We start from the raw sequence: 27,341 nt of genomic DNA, 5'->3' as shown, positions 1-27,341 counted from the left end.
CGCCCACACCCTCAGATGCGCACGAACGCATTTAGAGTGTCTGTAATGAGCTGATGTCGTGTATGAGTAAAGAAGCCCTGACTGCAACTACCATCATTTACATTTTCTTAAAATTCTGAAATTATCGTACATTATGGGATTTTTTTCATTAGTGATCTTACATCGTACAGAGTTAAAAATTATCGTACAAATACGACAATTATCGTACGTCTGGCAACACTGCTGCAGCCTGCAGATCGAGGCGGGGCTGCACCTTGGGCGGGGTTGCACGTGCAGCCCCGCCCCAAACCTACTCTGATTGGTTCGATCGTCTTTCATAGACATACATGATAGAAAATGTGTGCGTAGTGTAGGATGGAGAATGCTGTTTAAAAAGCTAAAAACGCTGTACAGTTTTACAAAGCCTTTACTATAATGCAGTTTTTTTTATTGTTAACTTGACTCACTATGTCTGATTTATTGAATCAAGAGATGTTAGCTGATGCAAGTTTACTCTTCTTGACCAGATTAATTCACAAATGAATAATTGGGACATTCTAAAAGCACGCTTAACGTGAAAGTACGTGGCTTTATGCATTAAAACAGTGTTTTAAAAAGACTCAGTAAACAAATTATTAATAAAGCATCTATTCACAGACAAGCAGATATGAGCACAGAATACGAATACAAAGCGTTTAATTTCCATCCATAACCGCCCAAAACTGAGCTGAACGAGGCGACACTAAACTCCAGACTTCATGTTCTGCACTCAGGAGCATCTGGAGTAACACTTAAAGGGGGGGTGCAATGCTATTTCATGCATACTGAGTTTTTTACACTGTTAAAGAGTTGGATTCCCATGCTAAACATGGACAAAGTTTCAAAAATTAAGTTGTACGTTTGAAGGAGCATCTGTATCATCAAGCAGGAGCTTGAGCCTTAGCAATCATACAGTGCCTTGATAAGGAGGTATGAATAAAAATGAAATCAATTTGATCAGTTTGTGCTAATATAAGTGTTCAAATATATATATATATATATATATATATATATATATATATATATATATATATATATATATATTGAAGTCACTCAGTCTTGTTTATAATTGTATGTAGGACACAAATTGGAACAGAAGAAAAGCTGCCTTACTTGGCCTTCTACGCTTCCTTTCAGAGGAGACGTCTGAGATAATCATGATGTGTGATGTAAGAAAATATATTTAAATCTTGTGAATGTACTGATGATACTGAATTCATTGTAGAGCAGTATGTGTAAGGAAAAAGTAAATCAGCTTTCGATTACAATATATTTATTATTATTATTTTATCCCACAATCAGTAATAATTTATGCTAAAATGCTTTTTTGACTGTCAGTTAATCTAAGTACTATACTATATATCGTGCCTAAACATGTCATCAATAATATCATGTACAAATCTAACAAAATATTAGTTTTTATTATTTATTTTTTTATTTATTTTTTTGCTTTATCTGGAATCTCAAATGCTGAATGTTGGTCAAGTGTTTACTATAAGAAAAAACCTTTGAGCATTTATCGGAAATAGACCAATTTCACATGTGTGTTCTTATTGCTTTTAGTGAGTTCTTTAACAGAATTGTTCAACACAGTCAATGACCATGTATTGTGCAAATCATTCAAAGGTCAGAAAGCTACATGTACTTGTTTATATAGAGAACACTTATGATCTTTAAAGTGAATGATGAGCCGTTATATTGTATCGTTACACACGACCTGACACTCCTCATTGTTCCACAATTCATGCCTTTTTCTTTCCCCCTCAGTTATATTTTCTATACCTCTTTTATACCACTCATCTACCTTTCTTCTAGTTCTTTATATTATTAGAGAAACTTTGATGTTTTGATGAAATGGATGTTTAAGCACTTGTGTTCTTAAATGGCTTTTTAAAACCTGTTTCCTTACAAGAATTTGTATTCTCAAACCAATGTTAAAGCTTGTACAACATTACTTGAATTTTTGAATATTTCAATAAATTTTTTACATTTTTGAGGAGACCAGTTACAAGTTTATTTATTATGAGCTGATTTGAGTGTTCTAGAACTGATAATGTAACATAGTAAGTTGTTTTAACTCAGAGCATCAAGTTGAAACAACTAATGACCATTAGTTTAATAAATTGTAAAACTTAACTTCTTGAGTTGAAACAAAGAGTATCTGTAAGTTGAGTTAACTCACATTTTTAAGGCAGCAGGTGAACTTTCGTTTATAAGTTTAACCAACGTGAAATGTTTTACAGTGTACATTTGAATGATGCCGTTTGACTTTTAACACCATCGTCCTCTCACACCTCTTCAAAAAGACCGGATGCATCAGAAAGGGAAACCACACACACACAGCTCCATCACAGATGTGTTTATAGGAATCAGACCTTCTCACCACATGGTGTCTAACAATCTCTCCCCGAATGTCACCACAATAGAGATGATCACTGATGTTGGAGAAAGCAGGCGACCTCTGATGATCAACAGCCTCAGTGGAGAAGGTGAGCAGCTTCAAATACCTTGGAGTCCATCTCACAGAACAGAAGATCTCACACAGCTTGATAAGAGCACATCAGCATCTCTATCACTTACGAAACCTGACAGGATCAAGTTTCTCACAGAGCGCTGATAAAGACTTCTACACCGAGGAGAGTCTCACAGGATTCAGAGGAACCACAGGACTAACATCTGGAGTGAAGAGCACAGCTGAGGACTTCTCTGACCTGATCTACACTCAGTGACGCAGGACATGGAGGAACATTAAAGACTTACACCATCATCAACACTGATAATAATGAACCATGTTCAGAAAATCAACATATTAGAGTGATTTCTGAAGGATCGTGTGACACTGAAGACTGGAGTAATGATGCTGAAAAATCATCACAGGAATAAAGTAGATCTTAAAATAAATTACAATCAAATTGTAATAATATTTTACAATTTTTGCTATATTAATAATCAAATATTTACAGTGAGTGTAAGAGACTTCCAAAACATAAAAAAAGTCCAAACTTTTGACCAGTAGTGTTTTCATTTTCAGATTCTGATGCTTTATGTTAAATCAATGACTTATTCAAGAGAAGTGAGTGATTTATGGATCTAATATAATTTTTTCCCCTTTTGGTGTTATTAATTTACACATTTTTGAAATGTACCAGCCAACTGTTTGATAGAAACATGTTCAGTACACAAATGAACTGGGGTCACTTCTGATCACAGTATCTCTATCATCTCAACCAGTGGGTGACGAAAATTCACAACAGTCATGAAACACCGCGAGAGGAAGAAAAAGAAGAAAGCTCTCATTAGATCCGACAAACATATCCATATAAATTATTGAGAGTGGAATTGAGGCACTTGCAAGTGTGTTATAAATCTGCGAGCTGACATTCACCACAATAAATGATGAGACAGGCATCCAAAACAAGAGCAACTGCAGGAGAAAACAACAGAAATCCGTGATATACTATTGAAAATATTTTTTATTTAATAAGGAGACCGAAGACCAGAGTTGTCCAGATCATAGTACAATAAATGAAGATGCTGATGAAGAAAGTGGTTTATTTTTTGATTCATCATGTTGGCTGCTGGGAACAGAATATTAAAGGGACAGTTCACCGAAAAATGAAAATTAGATTTTTATTTGATAGTTTATCTGCTTAACCCCAGGGCATCCAGGATGTAGGTGTCTGTGTCTTCATTAGAACACAAACAGAGATTTTAAACTCAAATCGTTGCAGTCAGTCAGTCATATAATGGAAGTGGATAGGAATCACAGCTTTGAGAGTCCAAAAAAAAAAAAAAAAAATCCTACACAAATAAAACCAAATTAAATGCTGCAGCTTGTGACGATACACTGATGTGTAACGTCACAAAACGATCAGTCTGTTTTATATGTCCCCCGCCCCCGCCCCCGCCCCCCAACTTAATTTTTTAAGTTTAATTACCTGTTGTGACTAATAGCCGTCAGTTTATGCAAGAGGTACATTACAGATTGTCTATTGATTATATATCCTGATATTTGTCAACTCTAAAGTGTTTTTAATAAGACAAATTATTTTGGCTAATCAACCATTTTAGCAGAATAGAGTCAGAATGTTTAATGCGTGAACTACATTAGGCCTATAGTTAAAAATGGAGCCCAACTAAATTAATCCTTCATTAAGCCCTGTTTGTTCTTGTCTATGAATTTGGATCATTTTTACATAAAATTTACATAAAGTAAACTTCTGTTGTCCCTGCATGATTTGCACTGCCAAGATAAAAACAAATTTCACTTAAATATCAGACAGTTTTATTATTGTGATTTTGAAGCCTGGAAAAGTTATAGAACCTAATCACTAAATGATCCAAATGCTTCTGAATCACAAACGTTTGACAGTATCCAGGAAGCACAGACGACTAGACAGGTCATGCAAAAGTAACAGAAATTAATTTCTTTAAAAATAGAGGAAAATGGGCTCACTCACACTCTGCTCAGCATTAAAACGTGCCAGGCACCTTTACCTGCATGATACCTGCATGTTAAACACATTTTCAAGACAAAGCAGTTTATATATACAGTCTTGTTCAAAATAATAGCAGTACAATGTGACTAACCAGAATAATCAAGGTTTTTAGTATATTTTTTATTGCTACGTGGCAAACAAGTTACCAGTAGGTTCAGTAGATTGTCAGAAAACAAACAAGACCCAGCATTCATGATTTGCACGCTCTTAAGGCTGTGCAATTGGGCAATTAGTTGAAAGGGGTGTGTTCAAAAAAATAGCAGTGTCTACCTTTGACTGTACAAACTCAAAACTATTTTGTACAAACATTTTTTTTTCTGGGATTTAGCAATCCTGTGAATCACTAAACTAATATTTAGTTGTATGACCACAGTTTTTTAAAACTGCTTGACATCTGTGTGGCATGGAGTCAACCAACTTGTGACACCTCTCAGCTGTTATTCCACTCCATGATTCTTTAACAACATTCCACAATTCATTCACATTTCTTGGTTTTGCTTCAGAAACAGCATTTTTGATATCACCCCACAAGTTCTCAATTGGATTAAGGTCTGGAGATTGGGCTGGCCACTCCATAACATTAATTTTGTTGGTTTGGAACCAAGACTTTGCCCGTTTACTAGTGTGTTTTGGGTCATTGTCTTGTTGAAACAACCATTTCAAGGGCATGTCCTCTTCAGCATAGGGCAACATGACCTCTTCGAGTATTTTAACATATGCAAACTGATCCATGATCCCTGGTATGCGATAAATAGGCCCAACACCATAGTAGGAGAAACATGCCCATATCATGATGCTTGCACCTCCATGCTTCACGGTCTTCACTGTGTACTGTGGCTTGAATTCAGAGTTTGGGGGTCGTCTCACAAACTGCCTGTGGCCCTTGGACCCAAAAAGAACAATTTTACTCTCATCAGTCCACAAAATGTTCCTCCATTTCTCTTTAGGCCAGTTGATGTGTTCTTTGGCAAATTGTAACCTCTTCTGCACATGCCTTTTTTTTAACAGAGGGACTTTGCGGGGGATTCTTGAAAATAGATTAGCTTCACACAGACGTCTTCTAACTGTCACAGTACTTACAGGTAACTCCAGACTGTCTTTGATCATCCTGGAGGTGATCATTGGCTGAGCCTTTGCCATTCTGGTTATTCTTCTATCCATTTTGATGGTTGTCTTCCGTTTTCTTCCACGTCTCTCTGGTTTTGCTCTCCATTTTAAGGCATTGGAGATCATTTTAGCTGAACAGCCTATCATTTTTTGCACCTCTTTATAGGTTTTCCCCTCTCTAATCAACTTTTTAATCAAAGTATGCTGTTCTTCTGAACAATGTCTTGAACGACCCATTTTCCTCGGCTTTCAAATGCATGTTCAACAAGTGTTGGCTTCATCCTTAAATAGGGGCCACCTGATTCACACCTGTTTCTTCACAAAATTGATGACCTCAGTGATTGAATGCCACACTGCTATTTTTTTGAACACACCCCTTTCAACTAATTCAACTAATTGCCCAATTGCACAGCCTTAAGAGCGTGCATATCATGAATGCTGGGTCTCATTTGTTTTCTGAGAATCTACTGAACCTACTGGTAACTTGTTTGCCACGTAGCAATAAAAAAATATACGAAAAACCTTGATTATTCTGGTTAGTCACATTGTACTGCTATTATTTTGAACAAGACTGTATATATATATATATATATATATATATATATATATATATATATATATATATATATATATATATATATATATATATATATTCTAAAGGACTAAATTACACTTATGTTAGGATTTAAGAAATCAGTTTATGAAATTATTACTAAAAGGTCACACATCTTTCCGCAACAGTGTTGAAGCACTCGAGTCTGGACAAGAGTTGGACTCCAATCTGAATCCAAGACCATATTTGCTCCGACTAGTTAAAACCAGCTTGAGATTAAAGGTCCTGATAGTCTTAAAAACAGTCTTTTAGACTAAAGATCAGAATTTTTAGGACTAAACAAGACCAGCTCATTCAAGTCCAAGCCGAAACAAAATACTCTTGAAAATTTGATCTTGGAAACATTTTTTTTATTTTTCATTTTTAGGCTGGTCAATCTCAGCAGTCAAACTTGATGTGAAGTTAAAAAAAAAGATCAAGGTAAGATATAGGTTAACTTAGCATTTAATATAAGCACATCATCTGTTTTATGATAGTAATGTTAAACGATCTTCAGTTATCTAGTGAAAAACTACTTTTTCTCAATTGAAACACTCAAAATACAAAACTTTTATATTACAAAGTCAGATTTTCTGTTATTGGATTGAAAACCAAGATTTTCACACACACACACACACACACACACACACACACACACACACACACACACACACACACACACACACAATAAAATCAAAATTTTATTGCACCAGTATATTTATATTTATGTATTTGCAATACTGAATGACTTTGTTTTCAGAAAAGGCATTAGGTACAGAACTATCAATTCAAATATGACAAAGACACTCCTGTGTTCTTCAGCTTTCAGTCTCTGAAAAGAACATCTCGGTTCTAAGAGAATACAGACATATCCTACAGAACGCTCTGTGTCTGAGTCCAGAACAAGACCTTCCAGACACACATCTATTGGTTAATAAAATTTCCCATTTACAACTCCACAAACCTTAAATCCATTAGGCTTCAGTTTAGCACTGTGCATTTGAACATGTTTTAATAAGTATAATTTGCAATATGTTCTATTCATTTTTTTAAAATTAAACCAAGGCAACTTTTCTAAAACCCAAGGATTCATGAAAGGATGACAGGAGGAGGGCACAGAGAGCACAAGGTAGACTGTACAATGTCCTAAATAGGAAAGCTTCCACATCGGTTTACTCCTGTGACGCTCTTCAGTGGATAAGCATGTACATCATTCTGACACAATGTATAATAGCACTGCGAACGGACAGATGACATTTGGACCAGCTTTTGTCGAGTTTTTCCCTGGACTGAACCCTTCGCAGGGCATCCGAGGGATTGCTGTAGTTGCATAGAGAGTAGGAAAGAGATACAGGATGAGACGCTAAACCAAAGACAAAGGGATACTCCACAGAAACACAGTGGTTTGTGTTAAGGCCCATGTTTTTTTGTGTTTTAGCTCACATGGATGAAATGTATTGCATTGTTGTATGCACCCCTGTGCATAAAAGACCAACGTCGTCTGACTGGAAATGGTGGAAGAAATCTTATAAAAATGGCAGAAATGGTCACAAGAGATTCATTTCCATTTAAAAGTACGACAAAAATCGAACACTGCAGAGGGGAGTTGGAGGAGGACTAGGATTCAAGCAGGTTTTGTACTGAATGTATTGCAAGCAGGTCTGTGTCTGTGTAAAAACACTACTTCCTCCAACAGAGAGATGATTCATTCAGGCAAACAACTGCCTGAAAACATCTGGCCCAAATATGAAAAAGCTAAATAATTTAGCGAGCAAAGGATCCATGAAGGGAACAATGATATTGGTTGAGTCATTTGAGGGAGGGGCTACATTCTCCCCATTTTTAGAAAGTGTGAGGGTTTTCTTCTCAATAAAAGACCTCAGATCATCACTAAATAATCTGGCACTGGTAAACATTTAATCTCATTACAATAAGAATAATTCAGATCATCAAAGGTTAACAGGGTGCAAACTCTCCGGTTTGTCTTATTTCCTATGATCCTAAGATCATTATGGCACTGCTAGTGGTGTGTGTTTTGGATTTTAGACTGGTGACTAAAGCCTCAGGAGAAAACCTCAGGCTCATCGCTTGATTTCACAGTACTGCTGCGCTCGTGTGTTCTTCAGAAGAACCTCGGACAGATGCGACTCCTGCTGATCCAATAAGACTACTGGTCTGGTCAGGGCACATTTAAAACTGCAGCAAGACAGGAAAACAGCTGGTTATAAACATTATCCAAGTTTAAATACATAAAAATAATAATAATAATCTGCCTATTTTAAACACTCTGCTAGTGTTTTAAGTAGAGAGATAAAATAAAATTATGGATGCAACAATTCATTTCAAGCTACTGTTCTTTACAAAACATAATTATAAAAGGAAAACGAAACTTTGTTCACTTATTTTTAATAAAAATGTTCACATTCGAACAGCAGTGTGTGAATTTGCAAGAGGTTTTAATTATAAACCACCTTCATCTACAGATTATTTTACTGATGGAGGCTTTATTTTGGAGCACAAATCTTTTCTTGCTAAAACTAGTGTGAAGACTCGACCTATGTTTTTAGTTTCACCAAAAGGACATTGCTTAATGCGATTGGCCACTTTAGGAAAAAAAAAAAAAGACAATAAAAACTCAAAATGTTACAAATTCCTTAATGTATATTAGAAAGAATGTATACTTTTTTAGTAATCTTATAGCTGGCAAAGGAAAAGTATTTACTGCTAGAAATTAACAGAAAAAAAAAAAGTGTACCTTTCAATGGCGAAACCCCAGACTGCTCCGTCTGCCTCCCGGTGTGACTGACCACATGTTACGATGCTCTTGGATCTTCTGGAAGACATTTCCCTTCCTCCTCTTCTCAGTTTTGTATTTTTTCATTTTCTTTACCTATTCAAGAGAAAAGAGATTAAATTACTTAATATGTAGGCCGAACACTAAAATATACAATGATACAATAAAATCTACCATGTACTATGATATAACCTAGAGTAAGCAATGCGTAAAAGTTAATGACAGTCCTCACTTTTCCACTGTCAAACTCCCTGTCCCACTCGTCAATGACGGTCTCGTTTTGGGTATAGCGTGCATCCTCTGCAGCATCTCTGCTAACGGCCGACAGATCTCCTTCCCAACTGAGGACTGTTGAGTGAAATCATTCAAGATGCGTTCAGTACTTCAGAATTCAAGCATAGGTGTGGTTGAGAACAAAGTCATTTGGTTAATCTTAAATCACTTTTCCTGTGCTTCACATAAGAGTAAACAGGAAGTACATATAAAATGTAAGAATTCAACTACCAATTGTTTTCTGTTTTTCCATCATTCATTTTCCCCCAGTATAGTTCTGAACACAAAAACAGGCCTTTAAAATGAATCACAACACAAACAGAAATTGTCTGTTTTCATATGAAATGTCTAACAATGAACTACTTTAAGAACTACTTGTAACTGAATCTTAACTTCTCCAAGTCTCAGGGAAATGGAGAGGGTTTGCACAAAATGTTTAGATGGCATGACTAGAAAAAAAACTCACCCTCAGTCCCATAAGCTTTATTTGAGGAGTTCTTGAGGAGCTCCTCGACCACATCACAGCTTTTCTTGCCATCCCAGCCCATAGGAGCAGAGCATGGGTCTTTTCTCGATGTGCCCTCTGCTTTTCGATGTTTCTGGTTGCGCTTGTAGCCGTCTTTTACCTGGCTGTCCCAAACAATCATGGCAGCTGTAACAGAAGTAGTTATGGATGATGCCCTTAAAGCAAATGAACCGCCCCATTGTTCTTTAAAATACTAAACCAGTGATCTCAAACTCAAGTACTGGAGGGACACAGCTCAAATCAAACCTGTTTGTAAGCTTGTGGCCCTCGAGGAGTTGAGTTTGAGACCTATGTACTAAAACAACAACAACACATCTATGAAGTCTACAACAGAATAGTATAACACCACCTGTGCTAGGATTACCAGATTTCTGCTTGCCCACATTGTCCATCTGACTAGGAGACTTGACTCCATTGGTCTCTTGAAGCTCTAGGTGAGGTTTTTCTTTATCCCTCGGTCTCTCCTCCTCTTCTCTGAAATCTTTTAGTTTTCTCTTTTTCTTTTTCGTCTTGGTCTCTCCAAGGCACTCTGTGTCTGCACCACTAACCTCTTTTACAACAGCACTGAAATACAAGAATAAGACAGTTTGGACAGTTAAAGTGAATTAAGTTGTACAGTAGCATTATGCATTTAAAGATATGTTGCAACCATTGTAATTTTTTTGATATTGGTAGTGACTTCACGCATCAAAATTGAAATATACTTTGGATTCCAAGTACACAGCCCCAGTGTATGTTTAAAAAAAAAACAACAACAAAATAAACACAGTTTATTAAAGATCTCAGTAACCAACTTACCACTTTGAAGTCACGACTCCATTGCTGATCTCTTTAAGCTGCTCTTTGAGTTTGTGCTTCTTTTTCTTCTTCAGGACGGGGTCTGTGTCTTGCTGGTCAATCAGAGACACTGACTGAGGTTTGGTCTCACGGTTATCTGCTGCTCTAGATGTCTCAGACTCCTTTTCTTTGGCTTCTGAAACGATGGTCCAAGATTCTCCAAGACACCAGTCCTCATCCTGATGGGGCTCGAGATGGGACTGCACACACTCCCTCTGTCCTGCAAGACCATTTGCCTCCTGTTCCCTTTTCCTCTTTTTCTTTTTCTTCTTCTTCTTTCTTTTTTCAGTACTTGGCTTTGGTTCTTCTGGGGGCGAGGCTTTAGGGGCATCCTGCTCTACTTCTGAATGTCGTCGTTTTAGTTTCTTTTTCTTCTTTTTAAGAGTGGGAATGAGTACCTGGGGTACTCCTGTAGCTGAGGCTGATGGGTCCTGGCTCTGGATTGGTCTGGGTGTACTGGGCTTAAAACCATTGGTCTGCGGAAAGCAAGCATGAGCGGGCGGCTCCAGAGTGGAGGAGGGCCGTTTAAGGGGACTTTTCAATTCTTTAAGATGGTCAGTTGAATGTGAAGATTGCAGGTTGAGTGAATGAGTTGAAAATCTGTGCAAAAGAAAGAAGGATTTTAAATATTAACAGTAGAATGTAAAATGAGAATAGATAATTAATAGATAATTTCAGTTATTTTTAAATTTTGTTTGTTAAATTTAAATTTGTTGTTTTTCGGTCTAATTCACTCCATTAACACAAACTTATCTCACAAACTATTAACTATGACTATTCCCACTATTAACAAATTTGCCAATTTGCTTCTTATGATTAGTTAGTAGTTGTTAAGTTTAGGTACGGGGTAGAGTAAGGGGATCTAAAGTATGGTCATGCAGAATAAAATATTAATATGAGCTTTTGTAAGTCCTAATGAACAGTCAGTATACAAATAATATCCATTCTAATAAGCAATATTGAGAATTGGCCTAAACTAAGGCATTACCATTATTTTTTCCGGTATTTATAAAGAGAAAAAGAAAAAGAAAAAACGCACGAAGATTAAAGTCAGCATGAAATGATAATTTACACTTTGATCTTATTGTGAACGATTCATCCGTGCATGTTTATTTTTATTTACTTATTTTTACCTCAATTTATCAAAACATCATAATACTTTGATAATCTATTACAATCTCATGTACATTACAATATGGTAGAAAAGATCTGTCGCTACTTCTATTGCATTATGACTAATGCAAGTTAGTTCTTCAGACTTTCATTTTAAAGTCAGTAGAAATGGAAATTGTAACCTACTTTTCTTCTCTAGCGTGGCATATAGCGGAGTGAAATGTTTGGGTGATCCATCCCTTTAATATTTTTGAATAAAGATTAAAGTTATGTGCATAAATAAACTAAATCCTAACTGAAATGGAGATTCCTGATATAAAGCATTCAGAAGACTCAGTTCATGACTACTTTCAACGCGTTTGTTTGTTTGTTTGTTTTTTTAGTTGCCAGCAACACTTATTAGTTATAGTTACTCACTACTTGTTCAAAAAAGTAACTGAGTTAGAAACTGAATTACTCTATAATAAAAGTAACTCGTTACCAGGGAAAGTAACTATTTGGGTTACTGTAAAAAAAAAAAAAAAGTTGCTATATGTCAAAGATTTTTTTAGTTTTTTGAGCAGTTATCACAAGTCAGTTAAAATGAGTAGAACAGGTGTTTGTACATAACTTTCAATATTTATTGCACGTCAACAGACAGCAAGAGTTTTATCCTGCACTTCCAAGTATTATCTTTGTAAGAAAAGTGTTTTTGGCCACTAGCTTTGTAGATGCATTTGTCACATATTACATGTACACATTACATGCAAGTTCTTGCCTTTGACCACAATGAATTTGAAGTAGTGCTTATATCTCCACCTTGAAAATGCCAACTTTTCATTGGATTGCTCCTGACTCGCCATCTTTGCTGCTGCTGTGAATCTCACGTGCGTGCGTGTTTTTGAGGTTTTTTTTATTTATTTTTATTTGCTGATGAAAAACCAGGGGAGCGTTCGGATTACATAGCTTATTAAATCAATGCATAGTAACGCACCGCATTTAACGTCCAGTAATGTTAACGGCGTTATAACGACGGGAAAAGTAATAAGTTAGATTACCCCGTTACTGAAAAAATAACGTAGTTACCTAACGCTGTTCTTTTAAACAGCGTTATTCCAAACACTGGCCAGCAATGACTAATGAACCAATTTACATCACACACACACACACACTACTATTATCATCAAAACTTTTCAGTTCTGAAATCACTATATTTATAATAAGCATTTATTTTACAACTTTCCAAAATTATTTCTGGGGTTTTCTTGTCAGTGAAAGATACAATCATTAGAATTTGGCTAAAAAAATTAAGAGCTGCTCACCTTCTGCAACTTTGCTGCATTAAAACAGAACCTCCGCTCATTAGATTTTAAGCAGGGAAACGTGGGATGTGCACAGTCTAAAGCTAGCAAGATGTGTGCCGAGTGTCATGACAGCAGCAAAGCAGCTCTGATCCAGTACACCGACCAAAAGCCTAAACTTAAATGTAACATTAATAACTAAAAGTTTTGTTTGTGTACAACTTAATAGACTACACCCATATTCCTAACAGTTACATCAAGTCAAATATAAATATCAAATATGCTCCACTGGAATCGACTGGATTGTGAAAAGCGCTATTTTGATCTATTTTTAAGGCTTGGTGATTTAAAATTCAGCCAAATCTGCTCTCACTTTCAGAGCAAGGGAGTACCTGTGGTGCGGTTGGGTTGAGGCCCAGCTGAGAAGGTGAGAGGGGTCACTGGACAGATGAGGAGATAAAGGGGGCGGGGCCTCAGTGCTGCTGCTCGGGCTCTGCCGGGGACTGGCCTGCAGTTATTGACATAAATAAAAACTTTGTGGTCTAAAAAAAAAATATAAAATAAAAAAACAGCCATGAAACGTGACAATGACAAAGGGAACCATATGGGAAAGAAATCAAGACCAAACAAAAAAGAAAGAAAGAAAAAGTAGGAAGGGGGAAGGAAAAAAAGAAAGTGTAGCAGAGAAGAATTAGAAGTTGTTAGAAATAAAAAAAAAAAATAATAATAAAAATAATAATTTAAAAAGGACTGCAGTGCAGACTGCGAACCCACAAGACAGATATAAGCTGAAAGACGTAAACATATTATTATTGGCAAACATGTCAAGGCTCCAGATTTGAAGAAAATACTTTTTCAACACCCGTACATCGACGAGGAGAGGAGTGGACAGACATGGCAAGGCAAACACACAAACGGTCTTAAAAACCACCAGCAGATGAAACAAGGGTTGATGGAGCTGGTAGACTGACCTTCTTGGCGGACAGGGCGAGTCGTTTTGCGGGCGGGGGGGACATGGTGCTGACGGGCTCTGATGAGACATTGGTGAGGGCCTGGGGTTTGAGTTTCATCATCTTCTGCTCCTCTGAGGTCACACGCTCTGTGCTCTTAGCTGGAGATGCTGGACTGTTCACACCAGACATGCTGCCAACAGGTGCGCTCCTCGTGCCAATAGACTCCTGAGAGAAAACACAAAAAAATCCAAGATGAACATCAATATAAGGCTGGATGGGGTTTGGCCAAAAATATTAAAATCACATTGTTTATCAGGTTATATTATACTGAAATTGATCACAATATTCATGTACCAATATTGAGGAAGGAAATGCTTTCCACATGTTTGCTAAGCCTTGAGAATGAATAGAAACGTAACTCGTTTGCTCACAATTAAACTCCATGGAGCCAACTTTTAAATCTAGGGCCACATGAAACCCATTTTATTTTTCCTTAAATTCTCTATTTTCCATTGTATTTCTTCCTTACAAGCCGTTTTAGGAGAGTGTGGTTCACTCTTAACTTTGACAAAGAATATCTCTTTGGATTTCAACTTTAGTCTTTGTAACTTTACAGATATTCTTTGTGCACCAAGAACTCATAAAACTCCAATGAGAAAGGAATACGTGAAATCGCATCATATGACCGCTTTTAACTAAAAGGGAAACTGTAAAACTTACTTTAGACTCAGAGGAGGTGTCTGCTGAGGAACTATCAGACAGGGATTTGAGTGAGGTAGATGATGGCAGGCCACGGCCCTCGCTGTTGCTCCTCTTGTCAGAGTCAGATTTGGGAAGGCCGTTGGATGGAGCAGGAGTGCTTCTGTGGGACAGAGGCTGAGGTATGGGCTTCTTCACTTTCTTAAAGGGCTCCTCGATCAGTGTGGGTCCACTGGCCGGCTTAGGGAGGGCATGGGAGTTCCCCGTACCATTAGACATCTTCGGCGATTGGACCCCCGAACAGTTTCTCACTACTGGAATACCAAGACCCCCATCCACTGACTGGATTTTCCTCAGCAGAGAAGGATCAAGCTTCTGAAAAAGGAAAAAAATTGGTTTTGAAAAAATGTGATGTTATGCAGGGGTAGCCTCTTTTGACTGTTTAACCCACTAGACATAATTATGTTATTTCTAGAATAAGTCTGAAATGTGCTGTGACTTCTATTCCAAAGAGGCTTTGCGTCACATGAGAGATATACATGAGACCAAAAAGACGCGTACTTTCATGTCTCGATCCTCCATTGCCACAGACCATTTATGCAGTTTGCATTCAAGGGTCAGGCATGGCAGTAAAAGGTCCTCCCCTTTGGGCTCTCCCTGTCCCCCCGTGTCTTCACGAAGGTCGCGGAGGGCGCCCTTGCCCTACTCTGGGAAGTGGACATCATGATCCTCAACTATCTCGGCCAGGTCCGAGAGCAGTTGTGCGATCACAGAGACTTGGTGCACCGGCACCTCAGTCAGTTGGGGCTTCAAGTCAACCGAGAGAACACTTGGCGAGTATGACGGCACAGCTCACAAGCAAGCATGCCCAGTCAGTGCTGAACTTTTCCTTCAGAGGCAAAGTTCCTTCAAGCTGAAAGTTCCTTCAGAGGCAGGACAGTGGTACCACTGAAACACTTTCAGAGGCTCCTGGGGCATATGGCATCCGCAACCGCAGTCACGCCGCTCGGGTTGCTCCATATGAGGCCACTTCAGCACTGGTTGCATTCCCGAGTCCCGAGATGGGCATGACGCTGCGGTACACATAGTTTCACCATCACACAATGTGTCACCACCGATTCAGCCCCTGGTCGGACATTGCCTTTCTACGGGCCGGCGTGCCCTTAGAACAAGTGTCCCGTCATGTCGTGATCACAACAGATGCCTTCAACACGGGCTGGTGCGCGACATGCAACGGGCAGGCAGCTTCAGGATCCTGTAGAGGAACTTGACTGCTTTGGCACATCAACTATCTGGAGTTGCTGGCAGTGCATCTAGCCTTACGGCAGTTTCAGCCTCTGTTGCATCAACCGACAGGGCAGTCTACGATCACGTTGCATGTCTCATCTTGCCCGCCATCTCCTCCTCTGGAGTCAGACGTGGCTCAAGTCACTACGCGCTATCCACACTCTCTCACGACAGCTCACCTTTCCCAGGGAATGGCGATTCCATCCCCAGACGGTTGTACTACTTCCTGTCCCAGGCCCCCCTGGGCACGGATGCACTGGCATACAGCTGGCATCGGGCAGGTATGCGTTTCCCCGAGTGAGCCTGCTCACACAGATGCTGTGCAAGGTCAGGGAGGATGAGGAACAGGTCCTGTTGGTTTTCGGAACTCATGCTCCTTGTGATAGCTCATCCCTGGCACATCCCCCTGAGGAGGGACCTCCTCTCTCAGGGGCTTGGCACCATTTAAGTGATCTGCCACCAGCAGTGATTCAGGATAGAGCCCCCTCTACGAGGCAGGCCTATGCTCTGAAGTGGAGTCCATTCACGAATTGGTGTTCTCACTGAGAAGACCCCCGGAGATGCCCGGTCAGAGTCTTTCTTTCTTTCCTGCAAGAAAGGTTGCAGCGTGGGCTGTCACCCTCCACCCTGAAAGTGTATGTGGCTGCCATTGCAGCCCATCATGATGCAGTGGATGGCTGGTCCCTGGGGAGGCATGACCTGATCGTTAGGTTCCTGAGGGGTGCCAGAAGGTTACATCCTCATAGGACACCCCTGATTCCCTCCTGAGACCTCTCTATTGTCCTGGCTCGCTTCCCCATCATCATTGCCAAGCTGTACGATCAAATAGGGAAGATTTGAAGCAATCTTTCTCCGAAGGTTGAAATCCCTTCCACTAACTTTGTGCGGGCGGAACAGCAGCGTGGCCTTCTCCAGCAGCCCCTTTAGTACCAAGGTCAGTGAATTTGCGCTGGGGCTTTGGGAAGGTTACGTACATTACGTACGTAACGGTGACGTTTGACTTGTTTAGGGAGATGCCCACCTAATTGTTGAACAATTTAAATGTTTTTTTATGAGTTAATCTATGATTAATAAAAGTTTTGTTAATAAAAAAAACAAAAAAAAACAAAAAAAAAAACACCTAATTACTTCTTGTGGCCTGCATATTCACAACGAGTACAAATAGCGATCCAGATTAACACTAGGCGATTTCCTAGGCAGATATTGACTTGGGACTATATTATGGGGAAGCACAGGCGAAGCACTGCTGCTTAGGCGAAGCACTGCTACTTCGGCGCAGAGAATCACGCAACACATGAAAACATCAACTCTATGTGAATACAGGTATAATATGGGTCGATCTATACATGCGTCATGATTAAAATAATCACTTACTCTGTGGACAGCTGTCCATTTGGTCCATTCGGCGTGGGGCGTTTTTTCCAGTTCACTTTGTCACACCGGAAAAAAAAAATCGAATACTGCGGAATGGATCAGCGCCGTGAAATCCTCTGTAGATTTGACACAACTTCGGGCACGCTCATCTTGATCTGACGTGTTGAGTCTGGTCATCAATGGCAAAAACATGTCCCACTCTCTACAGCACAGACACTCTATTTCCGTCGGTTATAGATTGGCATATTCCCCCACATTCACACCACCAGTTCATGTTGGCTCTCATCCTCACGTCCTCAGGCTGTTGAGCGAACGCAACCTCCTCCTCCTGTCGTTCTATTTCCAAAGCACGCAGCTCGTCTTCTGTAAACTCTGGTTCAAATAGGTATGGTTCCGTCTCTCTCAAAATCAGCCATGTTCATCGCCATTCGTGTACTGTAAGGAAAATACCCAGGCAGCTGCTATTCACGCCGGTATGTTGACGGAAGTCGTGGGATTTCATGTGTTGCGTGATTCTCTGCCCCGAAGTAGCAGTGCTTTGCCTAAGCAGCAGTGCTTCGCCTGTGCTTCCCCATAATATAGTCCCAAGTCAATATCTGCCTAGGAAATCGCCTAGTGTTAATCTGGATCGCTATTTGTACTCGTTGTGAATACGCAGGCCACAAGAAGTAATTAGGTGGGTTTCTTTTATTTTTTTGATCACTTTTACTCAGGCCATGCTAGCTGGCAACAAAGGATTCCATTCATTGTGCTAAGCTAAGCTAACGCCGACCCAGTCAAACTAAAACAATGCATGCACTGACACAAAAATGCATTTGCCCACCTATCTAAATGTAGGAAATAATGCGAATAAGCCCTGTTTCAAAAAACGGTGGAGTGTTCCTTTAAGACTTTCCTACCTTTGTAACTTGTGGTGAAGACAAAGGTCCACTAAGTGTGCTCTTCTTCAGCTGCTCTGGTGTCATATTATTTCTCCCAGAGTGCACCATGTTCTGCTTTATATTTGAAGCATCTGTATTTTTCTTTTCAGGGATCCTGCCACAGAAAAGATGTGATTGTAAAAATGAGGCATCTCTACTGGCTGCTAGAAAACGAAGCGTAGATGTAAGAACATGAATCTTACCTCAGGTAAAAGAGGACATAGGCCTGCTGATTAAGGACAACCTTGATGTTACTGGAATGCACCATTGAGTCATTCATCTGGTACCACTGTCCATTACTGGCCTACGAAAGGATATGCGTGTCAGAATATTAGCCATAGCAATTAAGCATGAAAAAAGTACAAAAAAAAAGAATTTTCCAACAATGCTCCTTTAAAGTTCTCTCATCAAGCTCATTGGGTCTCTTATTGGTTCCTTGATCTTTGAGTTAACTGGGGACTTCAAAGGTTTTTATGCTCACCATAAAATACCAACATAATCTACAACATAGAGTTTCATTATCTACATTGAGCTTTTCTTATTTGCGTTGGTGGGGAAAGAAGTTGCCAGAGACAATGGTGAAATTATACAAAAGACTTGAGAGCTCAATACTGTGACTGGCCAATCAGAATCAAGTATTCCAGAGAGTAGTGACCAATTACAGAGTTAAGCAATAGATGGTTTTCACCAGAAATTCTGCTGTATAACACCATTATAAAAAAAAAAAAAAATAATAATAATCTTGAAAAAAAAAGCAAACTGGCGGCTTCAACAAATGCAAATACTTCTGATCAACAACCTCTGAGCTCACAGAAGGTCTGTCTGTAATGGTTCATAAGTTATCACTGAACTGGATTTTTACTTTCAGAACTGAATGTTTCACTCTATAAATCAACAGCCTTTTGGTCTGTTTTACCACAAAACAAAATAATTGTGGTTTACATGGTTTCTGAGACATGTAGCAATAGAAAACCATGGTAAACCAATGAAATACACTGCCTCACTAAACCATGGTTCCACCACAGTACTTGTAGAAAATCCCCAAAGACAGTCTCATCTTACAATATTTTCTGCTAAACACTTTTTTTTTAATACAATGAATAAATAAATGTAAAAAAAAAAACAAAATAACCTTGATATGGCGCTCACCTTGACGTAGCAGTAGTAGTGTCCAGCATGGCAGCTGTACCCTGAATGCACAAGGACAGCATAGAGGCCATACATCACTGGATCGCCTGAGCTCTGGGACATGTACGGGCGAATGTTCAGGAACTCTGGGTAGCCAACGTCCTAACAGAAAACCATCAGTCAGCAGCTTGATCACAGAACAAAGGCCAGTTTGAGTGTCATTGGCATGTATAGGATGAAACCTTGGTAATTTTTCCTCCACTGAAGTTGGCGAAGCGTTTAAGTGACAGCGTCAGCACATTTGATGTTCTGTGGACTGTGAACCTCTTAGTCGCTGGAACCTTCTTTTTACATCTAAAGCAAGAACAGAACATGATAAACAGCTGTGGCTCGAGATGCTAACACACTTCTGAGTGGTTGCTCACTGAATCAAGAATTTGAGCGGCCTGCATAAATACATTTTGATGGTATTGAACAAACTTCTAAGAAAGACCGATGCTTATGGTTGTACAACTCACTTGGCACACATGTAGGCATTCTCGCCACTCAAAACATCAGGCTTGACAAATAGTTCCAGAGCACGAACGATGTTGACCGCTTGCTGAAGAGGAAAGGGGAGAGGAGATTTCAGTCTGGGACAAAACACATTCATCATCCTGACGTGACTGAACCACAGGGCTTTCAGAAACTCACCCGAATCTCCAGAGCAATGTCCAGGTTTGGGTCATACGTATCTGACACACTTTTACAAATAGAGCACTTCACTGCAAAAACAAAGAAACCAGCATAAAGATACAGATTCTTACATTGTGTGCTTTTTGGGTCAGCAAAATCTTTTTTTTTTTTTTTTAAACTGCATTCTCTTATTCTTCAAGAATTCAGTTTATCAAAAACTGACAGTAAAGACATTTATAGTGTCATAAAAGATTTCGGTTTGAAATAAACACTCTTCTTTTGACCTTCCTGTTCATGGTTTCCGCAAAAAACATTTTCAACATTGATAATGATGAGAAATGTTTCTTGAGCCTTTACATTGGCATATTAGAATGACTTCTGAAGGATCATGTGACTCTAATGATGCTGGAAATTCAGTTTTGCATCCCAGTAATGAAACCTTTACATTTTAAAATACATATTCTAATAAAACACAGACATTTAAAATTGCAATAATATTTCACAATATTAACGTTTTTACTGTATTTTTGAACAAATAAAAGCAAGCCTTGGGAGGCAAAAGATACTTCTATTTATTTTTCAATGGAAGTGCATCTATTATAGTATTTTTCTATGATTTATCTATATATAAATTTGGGTAATATAGCTTATATCATAACATTAGGCAAAGGAAACAACGTAACAATCGTGAAAGCACAATGACATTCACTCGGTCTATTGATTGCAAAATAAATCACTTTTATTAGATAACACACTCTTGGATCTCAATGCATCATGTTTACCTTAGCAATTGACGTGATGTCTGTGCTTACCTCTAGACCTCAAATAACCCCCAAAAATCTGGTGGACCAGCGTGGTGGCCTGTGTTTGTCTGTCCAGTCTGTGAACAGAAGGGCTCATTATTCCTCTGATCCAATAAGACAAACTCTTTTGGTTTCTGCAGTGACTTAGATACGGTTGTAGTCTTACTTGGGATAACCGTTCAAACAAGCTTTCTGCATGGCGTCAATGGTGTAACGCAGAAACTCATGGGCATCCTCTTGACTCCCAAACCGAAAATGCCGAGCAATTTCTAAAAGATTTGAAAAAAAAAAAAAAAGAGTCAGGTTATGTCGCAGGATAACAGAGGAAAGGGATAGAGAAAAGGAAAAATGTGGGCTAATGAACAGAAACGACATTCCAAAGTCTTATGACTCAACACGTCCACTGCAGTCACTAGCAGCACTTCCTGAAACTAGCATGTTATCTCTTTTGGCTTCTAAAGACATCTGAAAGTGCTGCATGTTTGCTTAAACTTGGTTCAGCTTTATGAGAAAGCTCTTACTTTTCAGATCTCGGATGAACGATACAGGTTTGATGGCATTGCCGGTGTTGGCGAAGGCTTGGATGATGTGGTTCTGCATTACACAAATCATGCAGAATCCAGATTGGTGACCTGAAGGAGACAAAAGGGAGATCAGCATTCATAGTGAATTACAGACATGAAATGGCACAAACAAGCAACCCCAAGCAGTTTTTAGATCATGTAAACTCTAAACCAGGAGTGAGGGTGAGACACTAGTTCTTAGTTCTCTCAAAAGTTCAAAGAAGATTATATAGAATAACACAAAATAAGCTTTAAACTAAGCCAAAAATAGCTAAAAATCATGACGTGTCAAATTAAATAGCTGTTCCTTCTATAACTGGCATTTTTAATTAAGACCCAGGCCTTCCCACAAGTCTTTGGATCCAGGTTGTTGAGAGATATGAGAGAGTTGAACACTAAGTTTTATCACATTAAGCACGAGCAGGTGCAGGCTTTCAATACACGGTTCAATCATTCACATTCTCATATTCACTGAAGCGGTTACTCACAGGACCGGCTGTGCTCCTTCGAGAGCAGGTAGTTGGCCAGCGGCGGGGTGTAGGTGAGACACTGCACGGTAGAGTTTAGAAAGCAGGTGTTGCCCAGGTTGTGGAGGCCGGCTCCAACCCGATACACCCGTTCCCACTTCATGGACAGCTTGTTTCCAGGGAAGAGCATCTTCTGCGGAGCAGGGATCCCATCGGTGTGCCCGACGCTCAAGCTCTCAGAGACTGTCGCAGAAGACGAGACCAGTTTATTAAGAAAGAAATACCCATATACAATGAAACTGAAAAACACCCCTGAGAAATGCACTGAAACAGTGTTGCCGATCTTACGTTGTCTCTTGATCTGAGCAGGTTCAGTCGGTCTCTGCGCCGCAGCTCCGTAATTCTTGGGATTCAGGATCACATATTTTGTCTTGAGGGTCTCCAGCTGGTAGCTGAAGCCTTTACTTGCAGGTTCAAACTCGATCTTCTGCAGAAGCACTTTCTTTGCGGATGAAGCCAGCAACTTGTTCAGGTCGCTCTCGTCACTGGAGTCCTTGCGGCCCGGCTTCAGGGCCTCTTTGAGCTTGTCCACTATCGGCATTATGTCTCACTGAATACAAACAGATTGAAGAACGAATATGAGAGAAAATGCTCCATTATTAAAGCTCTCAGAAATTCTGATTTTCAAACATGTACTTGATTAGCTAGAAGTTTTTCAGTTCTTCAAAACAAACATAGTTAATCCAGAACATTAAATCTGACATATTCAACCCACTCAATGAAGTTTATGCCAATATATCATGAAACTCATCTGACAAACCTGCGAGACGCAATAGAAAAACAGGAGCGTGTAAATCCGCTCAAACCAATCAAGACACCAGAAACTACAGAAAGTGTCGGTCAGCTAAAAACCACAGAGCTTTCGCATGCCTTGACAGATAATAACTTGCACAAAGCTGCATGAAATGTAACATCCAAGCTCTGCGTCTGAACTGAATACAGTCGTGGGAACAGTTAGGAGGTGGAAGTTGTGTTGTTATAACAGCTGCAGCACTGCTACTAGAGAAAAGAGCACATCTATCAGGTGCGAATATGACTGCCTTTGAGGATAAATGATGTAACAGAATCAAACAGGCCATCCAAACAGTTTCTTAAGACCACAGCAATAAATACAACATACAAGCAGTTTAAAATAATACTACATAGGCACAAATTTCCCCACTGTTAATATTAGTTGGCTGCATAATTTACATGAACTAAAAATGAACAATACTTCGAAAGGACTTATTCATTTTTAAATTTCAGCATTTATGAAAACATTATTACAATCAGATGATGCTTTGGAACAATAAAGAGTTTTTTTTTTTTTTTTTCATAATGTTAACAGACTAATAAATATTGTAACAAACGGATTGCTCATTATTAACTTTTTAACGTTGCATAAAATTCACTCAACCTTGGCCCATTCAAGATGAGTTTCCGGTCTCTTCATTAGAGCAGATTTAGATTATTATTATATATATATATATTTTTTTTTTCTCAGTGCAGTGAATGGGTGCCATCAAAATGAGTGTTGAAAAGCTGATAAAACATCACAATAATTCACACAAACCCAGTCCAACAACTAACGTCTTGTGAAGTGAAAAGCTTTGTTTCTGCAATAAACAAATTCATCATTATGGTACTTCATCTGTTCATATGTCTCTCCCATTTCAGACAAGAAGAATGTTTTATTGGAGAAAGAAATATTGTGGATAGACAGCACAAATTTTAGCCAAAAGTTAAAATGCATCGATGATATACTTGTATATCTTTCAAGATGTTAACTGTTGGAATGGATTCACGGTTTTATAGGCAAGCTGTTTCTATCAGCTGTTTGGACTCTCATTTTGACGGCACCCATTCACTGCAAAGGATCCGTTGATGAGTGATGCAATGCTACATTTTTCCAAATCTGGTGAAGAAACACACTTATCTACATCTTGGATGGCCTGATGGGGAGTAAAGTATCAGCAAACGTTCATTGTAGGGTGAACAATTTCTTGAACGAACATCAAATAAAGGAACATTGTAAATATTATGATTTTTACATGATTGCTTTTAAATAATAAAAGAACATTTGGATTACACAAAGACATGAATTGACAAAATAAAAGCTCTGTGCCTCAGAATATAAATAACAAATTTCTTTAGAAATAATCGCAAAGCATCTCGTTTGGTTGCCTGTAATTTTTCATGCAGATAAAGTCGCAATAGATCTTCAGGAAAACAAATAAGATTCACAATTTGGTGCATTAAGGACACAGGAGTACAGTAGGGCTGAATTGGGTCCTGCATGGGCTTACTCATCAGGTCTAGTGCTGACGTACAGAGCTGAGGAGCAGCAGGCCGGCTGCACATGCATCAGAGCCACAAGGGCAGACTAACCTTCATGTGCGCTCGCCAGTAATGGTGACACAGCCGTGCATGAGCTGCGGTCAGCCGAAAACAGCGATGTAACAACCTGCGCCTGTGTGCAGCTCGAGTGGACTATGACATTCATCTCTTCACTCTACTGCCAATATATCCCAACAACGATACAACGATGTCATTACAATCAGTAATTATGTCCCCACTCTGGATGCTACAAATGCCTTGTTTGTAATGGGTTTTATTGGTTTTGTTTCGTCGCGCTCACAAACGGATTTACATTGACCGATTACATCAAAAGAGAATAATCTGGCAACACTAGTTTGTTCAGATACAAAACGGCTGATAGCAAACATACAACATGGCTGTTTAAATATTCAGCAGTTTGGACAAAGTTATCTTGAACACAATACATTATCATTTACACCTACTGATCTACAATAGAAATATTATTTACACGTGACATAGTTTAGAAAGGTTTGACAGGAAACAGTAGGCCTAACTATAAAACTGACCCAGTATAAAAACAAGTTTTTAAAAAAACAAGACTTCACTAAAACAACAGAATAAAACTGCCATTAATTAAGACTACATGAAATAAAGTAGTTTTTACAGTGTTCTACTAACTTATTATAAAATTTAGAAGACTAATAACTCTCATTATCCATACATCAGTGTTACAGTATTCTTGAGGTAATGTCTTAAAGTGTATTTCCGGTTGAAAACACGTGTTCAGGACTCGTGTCGTGTGCATTATAACTAGTAAACAATAACCACTATCACGATTTATCTGTCGGGTTTCCAGGTTCTGGTTTATTAAATGTGTTTAGTGTTCAGTTTATATTTCTCTAATCGTGTTTCAGTGTGTTGTCCATTACACGCACGTGCAGCACGCGCCAAACGACACCTCTAAAGTGCTCTAGGAGGAGGGCAGCTGGATTGAGACACGGCCTTAAGTATGTCTCATCTCCTACATCAACATCTGCACGTTTATAAAACGCGAAGTTTAATGATAAAGTAAATACGATATTACAAAATCACTTCCCTCGCCCTTTGTGTAAACTATAGCTCGGGTGTGGATGCCATCAGCAAATAACAACCGACACATATTACATATAAAGTAGCTTTACAGTTCATTTGTTAGAGATTGTTACAAAGCAGCTGTTAGAAACCCTATGCATTCACAAACATGTGATGATCAAGGACATCATGATGACAGCTTACGAATAACCATAATAACGTGATTTTGGGTTGAAGCTACAAGCTTTCGGTTAACATCTCGGGTTGTTTACCACAAGACTGCACATTTAACTTACGGTTAGAGCCATATGAGCTGCCAGACACAAGCTAACAAGCTACTTTAGTATCCGCTTCAGCGTAAACACTGCTATTTCCTCGACAGCGTTCACCGTTTCTGTACATTTGGGGATTCAACGTAACATGTAGAGACAGATCGCGGTCGGCTGGATGGTTAAGGCAGAAACAATGTAACAGACTTCTTGAGCTGAGCCTCGCAAAGCAAACGTGGCGTTCATGTTACTGCTGCAATGTGCTGCTTGCCCTCAAACAGGGGGTTTCTGAAGAAACAACACAAATTCATCCGTCACTCGCCTCCTAATGCACTTTAATAACATCAAATACGTACCCATCCGTGAATAACTACGAATCGTTTGATCTGCTCGGATGTTAAAGCTATATCCCGCTACGAAGCCTTCATTTTGTTACGTTCTTTGCCCCATGCTGCATTATAAAAGGGCGTGTGCACGCGTGATTGACGTGACGGAGCGGCCAATCAGCTTTGAGAACGGATCTCCCATTCATAGCCGCAGTGTCCAATCAGAGGAGGCAAGTCTAACTTTTAACATGGACCAGCCTGTCGATTCATGCGCTGGTCACCGGCGGAGTGCGAGGACCATACGTGCGGACCGAAGGCTTGCCTGATGTGCTGGAAGAGATTCACCGCAGGGGTCGCTAGAGAGCGCTGAAAAATATAAGAGTCACAAGGGGTTTATAATTTAGCTATAATAGTTTATAGAAAAACTGTCAAGTGAACAGTGTAGACACAAAGCATAAAAGTTCATAAGTTCCTTATACTCTTATATTATTACAGTATATAAAAAATAATTTGGCAAAAGTAATTATGTAATGATTTTCCTTGCACTGTATTGAATGCATATTTTAAAGAGGGGGTCATCATTTGAGGGGTCTTTGTTTGAATTAGGTTAGACCATAACCTCCCCTCACACCACCACCCCTCGCAACCCAATGGACACCGGGAAGCAATCTATATTAATTATGCATAGGTAACATATATATATATATATATATATATATATAAAATATGTTATAATATGGGGTGGGGCACATGGAAATGAATACAGCTGCATATGTAACTGAACAAACAATGAAAAATAATAATTCTTTCAGTGGACATTTCTGCTCCTTTATTCATGAGTACTATAACAGTTATAACAATGATAATCAGTTGACTTTAAAAGGCATGCAAAGGCTAGCTCTCAACAAGTCTTCCCAATGGTTCCAGCACTGGAAATCTCACACTGCTTTAAAAAAATTATCGAAGGACTAAGGGAAACAACACAAATGTACAAAAAGTATCATGGGTAAACAACATAACTCTCACTCAATGCATTTTTCTGAGTCTAGACCATTCACTAATTCAACCATTTCAACAAAACAAAAACAAAAAAACAATTGCATATATGTTCTGGACACATTCAAAGCAGATAAGTTTGATTTAAATTAGAAAATCCTGTATATATTACAAAATACATACATCATTGCCAGATCTATGTAGGTTGCTACATGCACAGTACAATATAGAATTTTCATCTTACTTATGATTTACACACACATGGATTAAATTCACTTTCTGATGTACACTATCAAGCAAAGGTCTAGACACACTTAAGTGGTTCTGATTCTGACTATTATGACTACTTTATATATTGGTAGGATTACAATTTTCTCCATTTTAAAATAATAGTTTGGTCAAAACTATGAAAC

At 38.9% G+C, this 27,341-nt stretch overlaps 1 protein-coding gene across 5 annotated transcripts; it reads right to left on the bottom strand.

The window, feature by feature from the left end:
* Positions 1-6,904: 6,904 nt before the first annotated feature.
* On the bottom strand, positions 6,905-26,117 carry usp36 (ubiquitin specific peptidase 36). 5 transcript variants are annotated; one of them, XM_052552065.1, is made up of 21 exons: positions 25,963-26,117; positions 22,257-22,518; positions 21,930-22,151; positions 21,400-21,510; positions 21,045-21,147; positions 20,888-20,955; positions 20,094-20,164; positions 19,919-20,001; positions 19,643-19,754; positions 19,422-19,562; positions 18,476-18,576; positions 18,252-18,387; positions 14,713-15,066; positions 14,011-14,217; positions 13,432-13,547; positions 10,608-11,246; positions 10,159-10,373; positions 9,750-9,935; positions 9,243-9,358; positions 8,972-9,106; positions 6,905-8,412 (listed from the first exon to the last, which is right to left on the bottom strand). In XM_052552065.1, the coding sequence occupies exons 2-20, from the start codon at positions 22,507-22,509 to the stop codon at positions 8,975-8,977; spliced, it is 3,366 nt and encodes a 1,121-aa protein (XP_052408025.1). In that variant the 5' UTR covers positions 22,510-22,518; positions 25,963-26,117; the 3' UTR covers positions 6,905-8,412; positions 8,972-8,974. The 5 variants fall into 5 exon arrangements, 4 of the variants coding, with proteins under 4 accessions (XP_052408025.1, XP_052408027.1, XP_052408026.1 ...); XM_052552067.1 differs by having other exon boundaries at positions 10,174-10,373; XM_052552066.1 differs by having other exon boundaries at positions 10,611-11,246.
* Between the last annotated feature and the right edge of the window lie 1,224 nt (positions 26,118-27,341).

Source organism: Carassius gibelio, chromosome B3 (genome assembly GCF_023724105.1).
Source record: "Carassius gibelio isolate Cgi1373 ecotype wild population from Czech Republic chromosome B3, carGib1.2-hapl.c, whole genome shotgun sequence".
Classification (NCBI taxonomy): Eukaryota; Metazoa; Chordata; class Actinopteri; order Cypriniformes; family Cyprinidae; genus Carassius; species Carassius gibelio.
Note: the sequence above shows the minus strand (reverse complement) of the source record. Positions and strands in the feature narration are given on the sequence as shown.

Bases quoted from the DNA above. Each gene is read 5' to 3' on its own strand.
- usp36 (XM_052552065.1), bottom strand. From the start codon at position 22,509: ATGCCGATAGTGGACAAGCTCAAAGAGGCCCTGAAGCCGGGCCGCAAG. The intron at 19,563-19,642 runs GTTTCATCCTAT...GTTTTCTGTTAG, and splicing joins GTGGAGGAAAAATTACCAAG to GACGTTGGCTACCCAGAGTT. The intron at 15,067-18,251 runs GTAGGAAAGTCT...TTCCTTTTTCAG, and splicing joins CTTCACCACAAGTTACAAAG to AAGCTTGATCCTTCTCTGCT.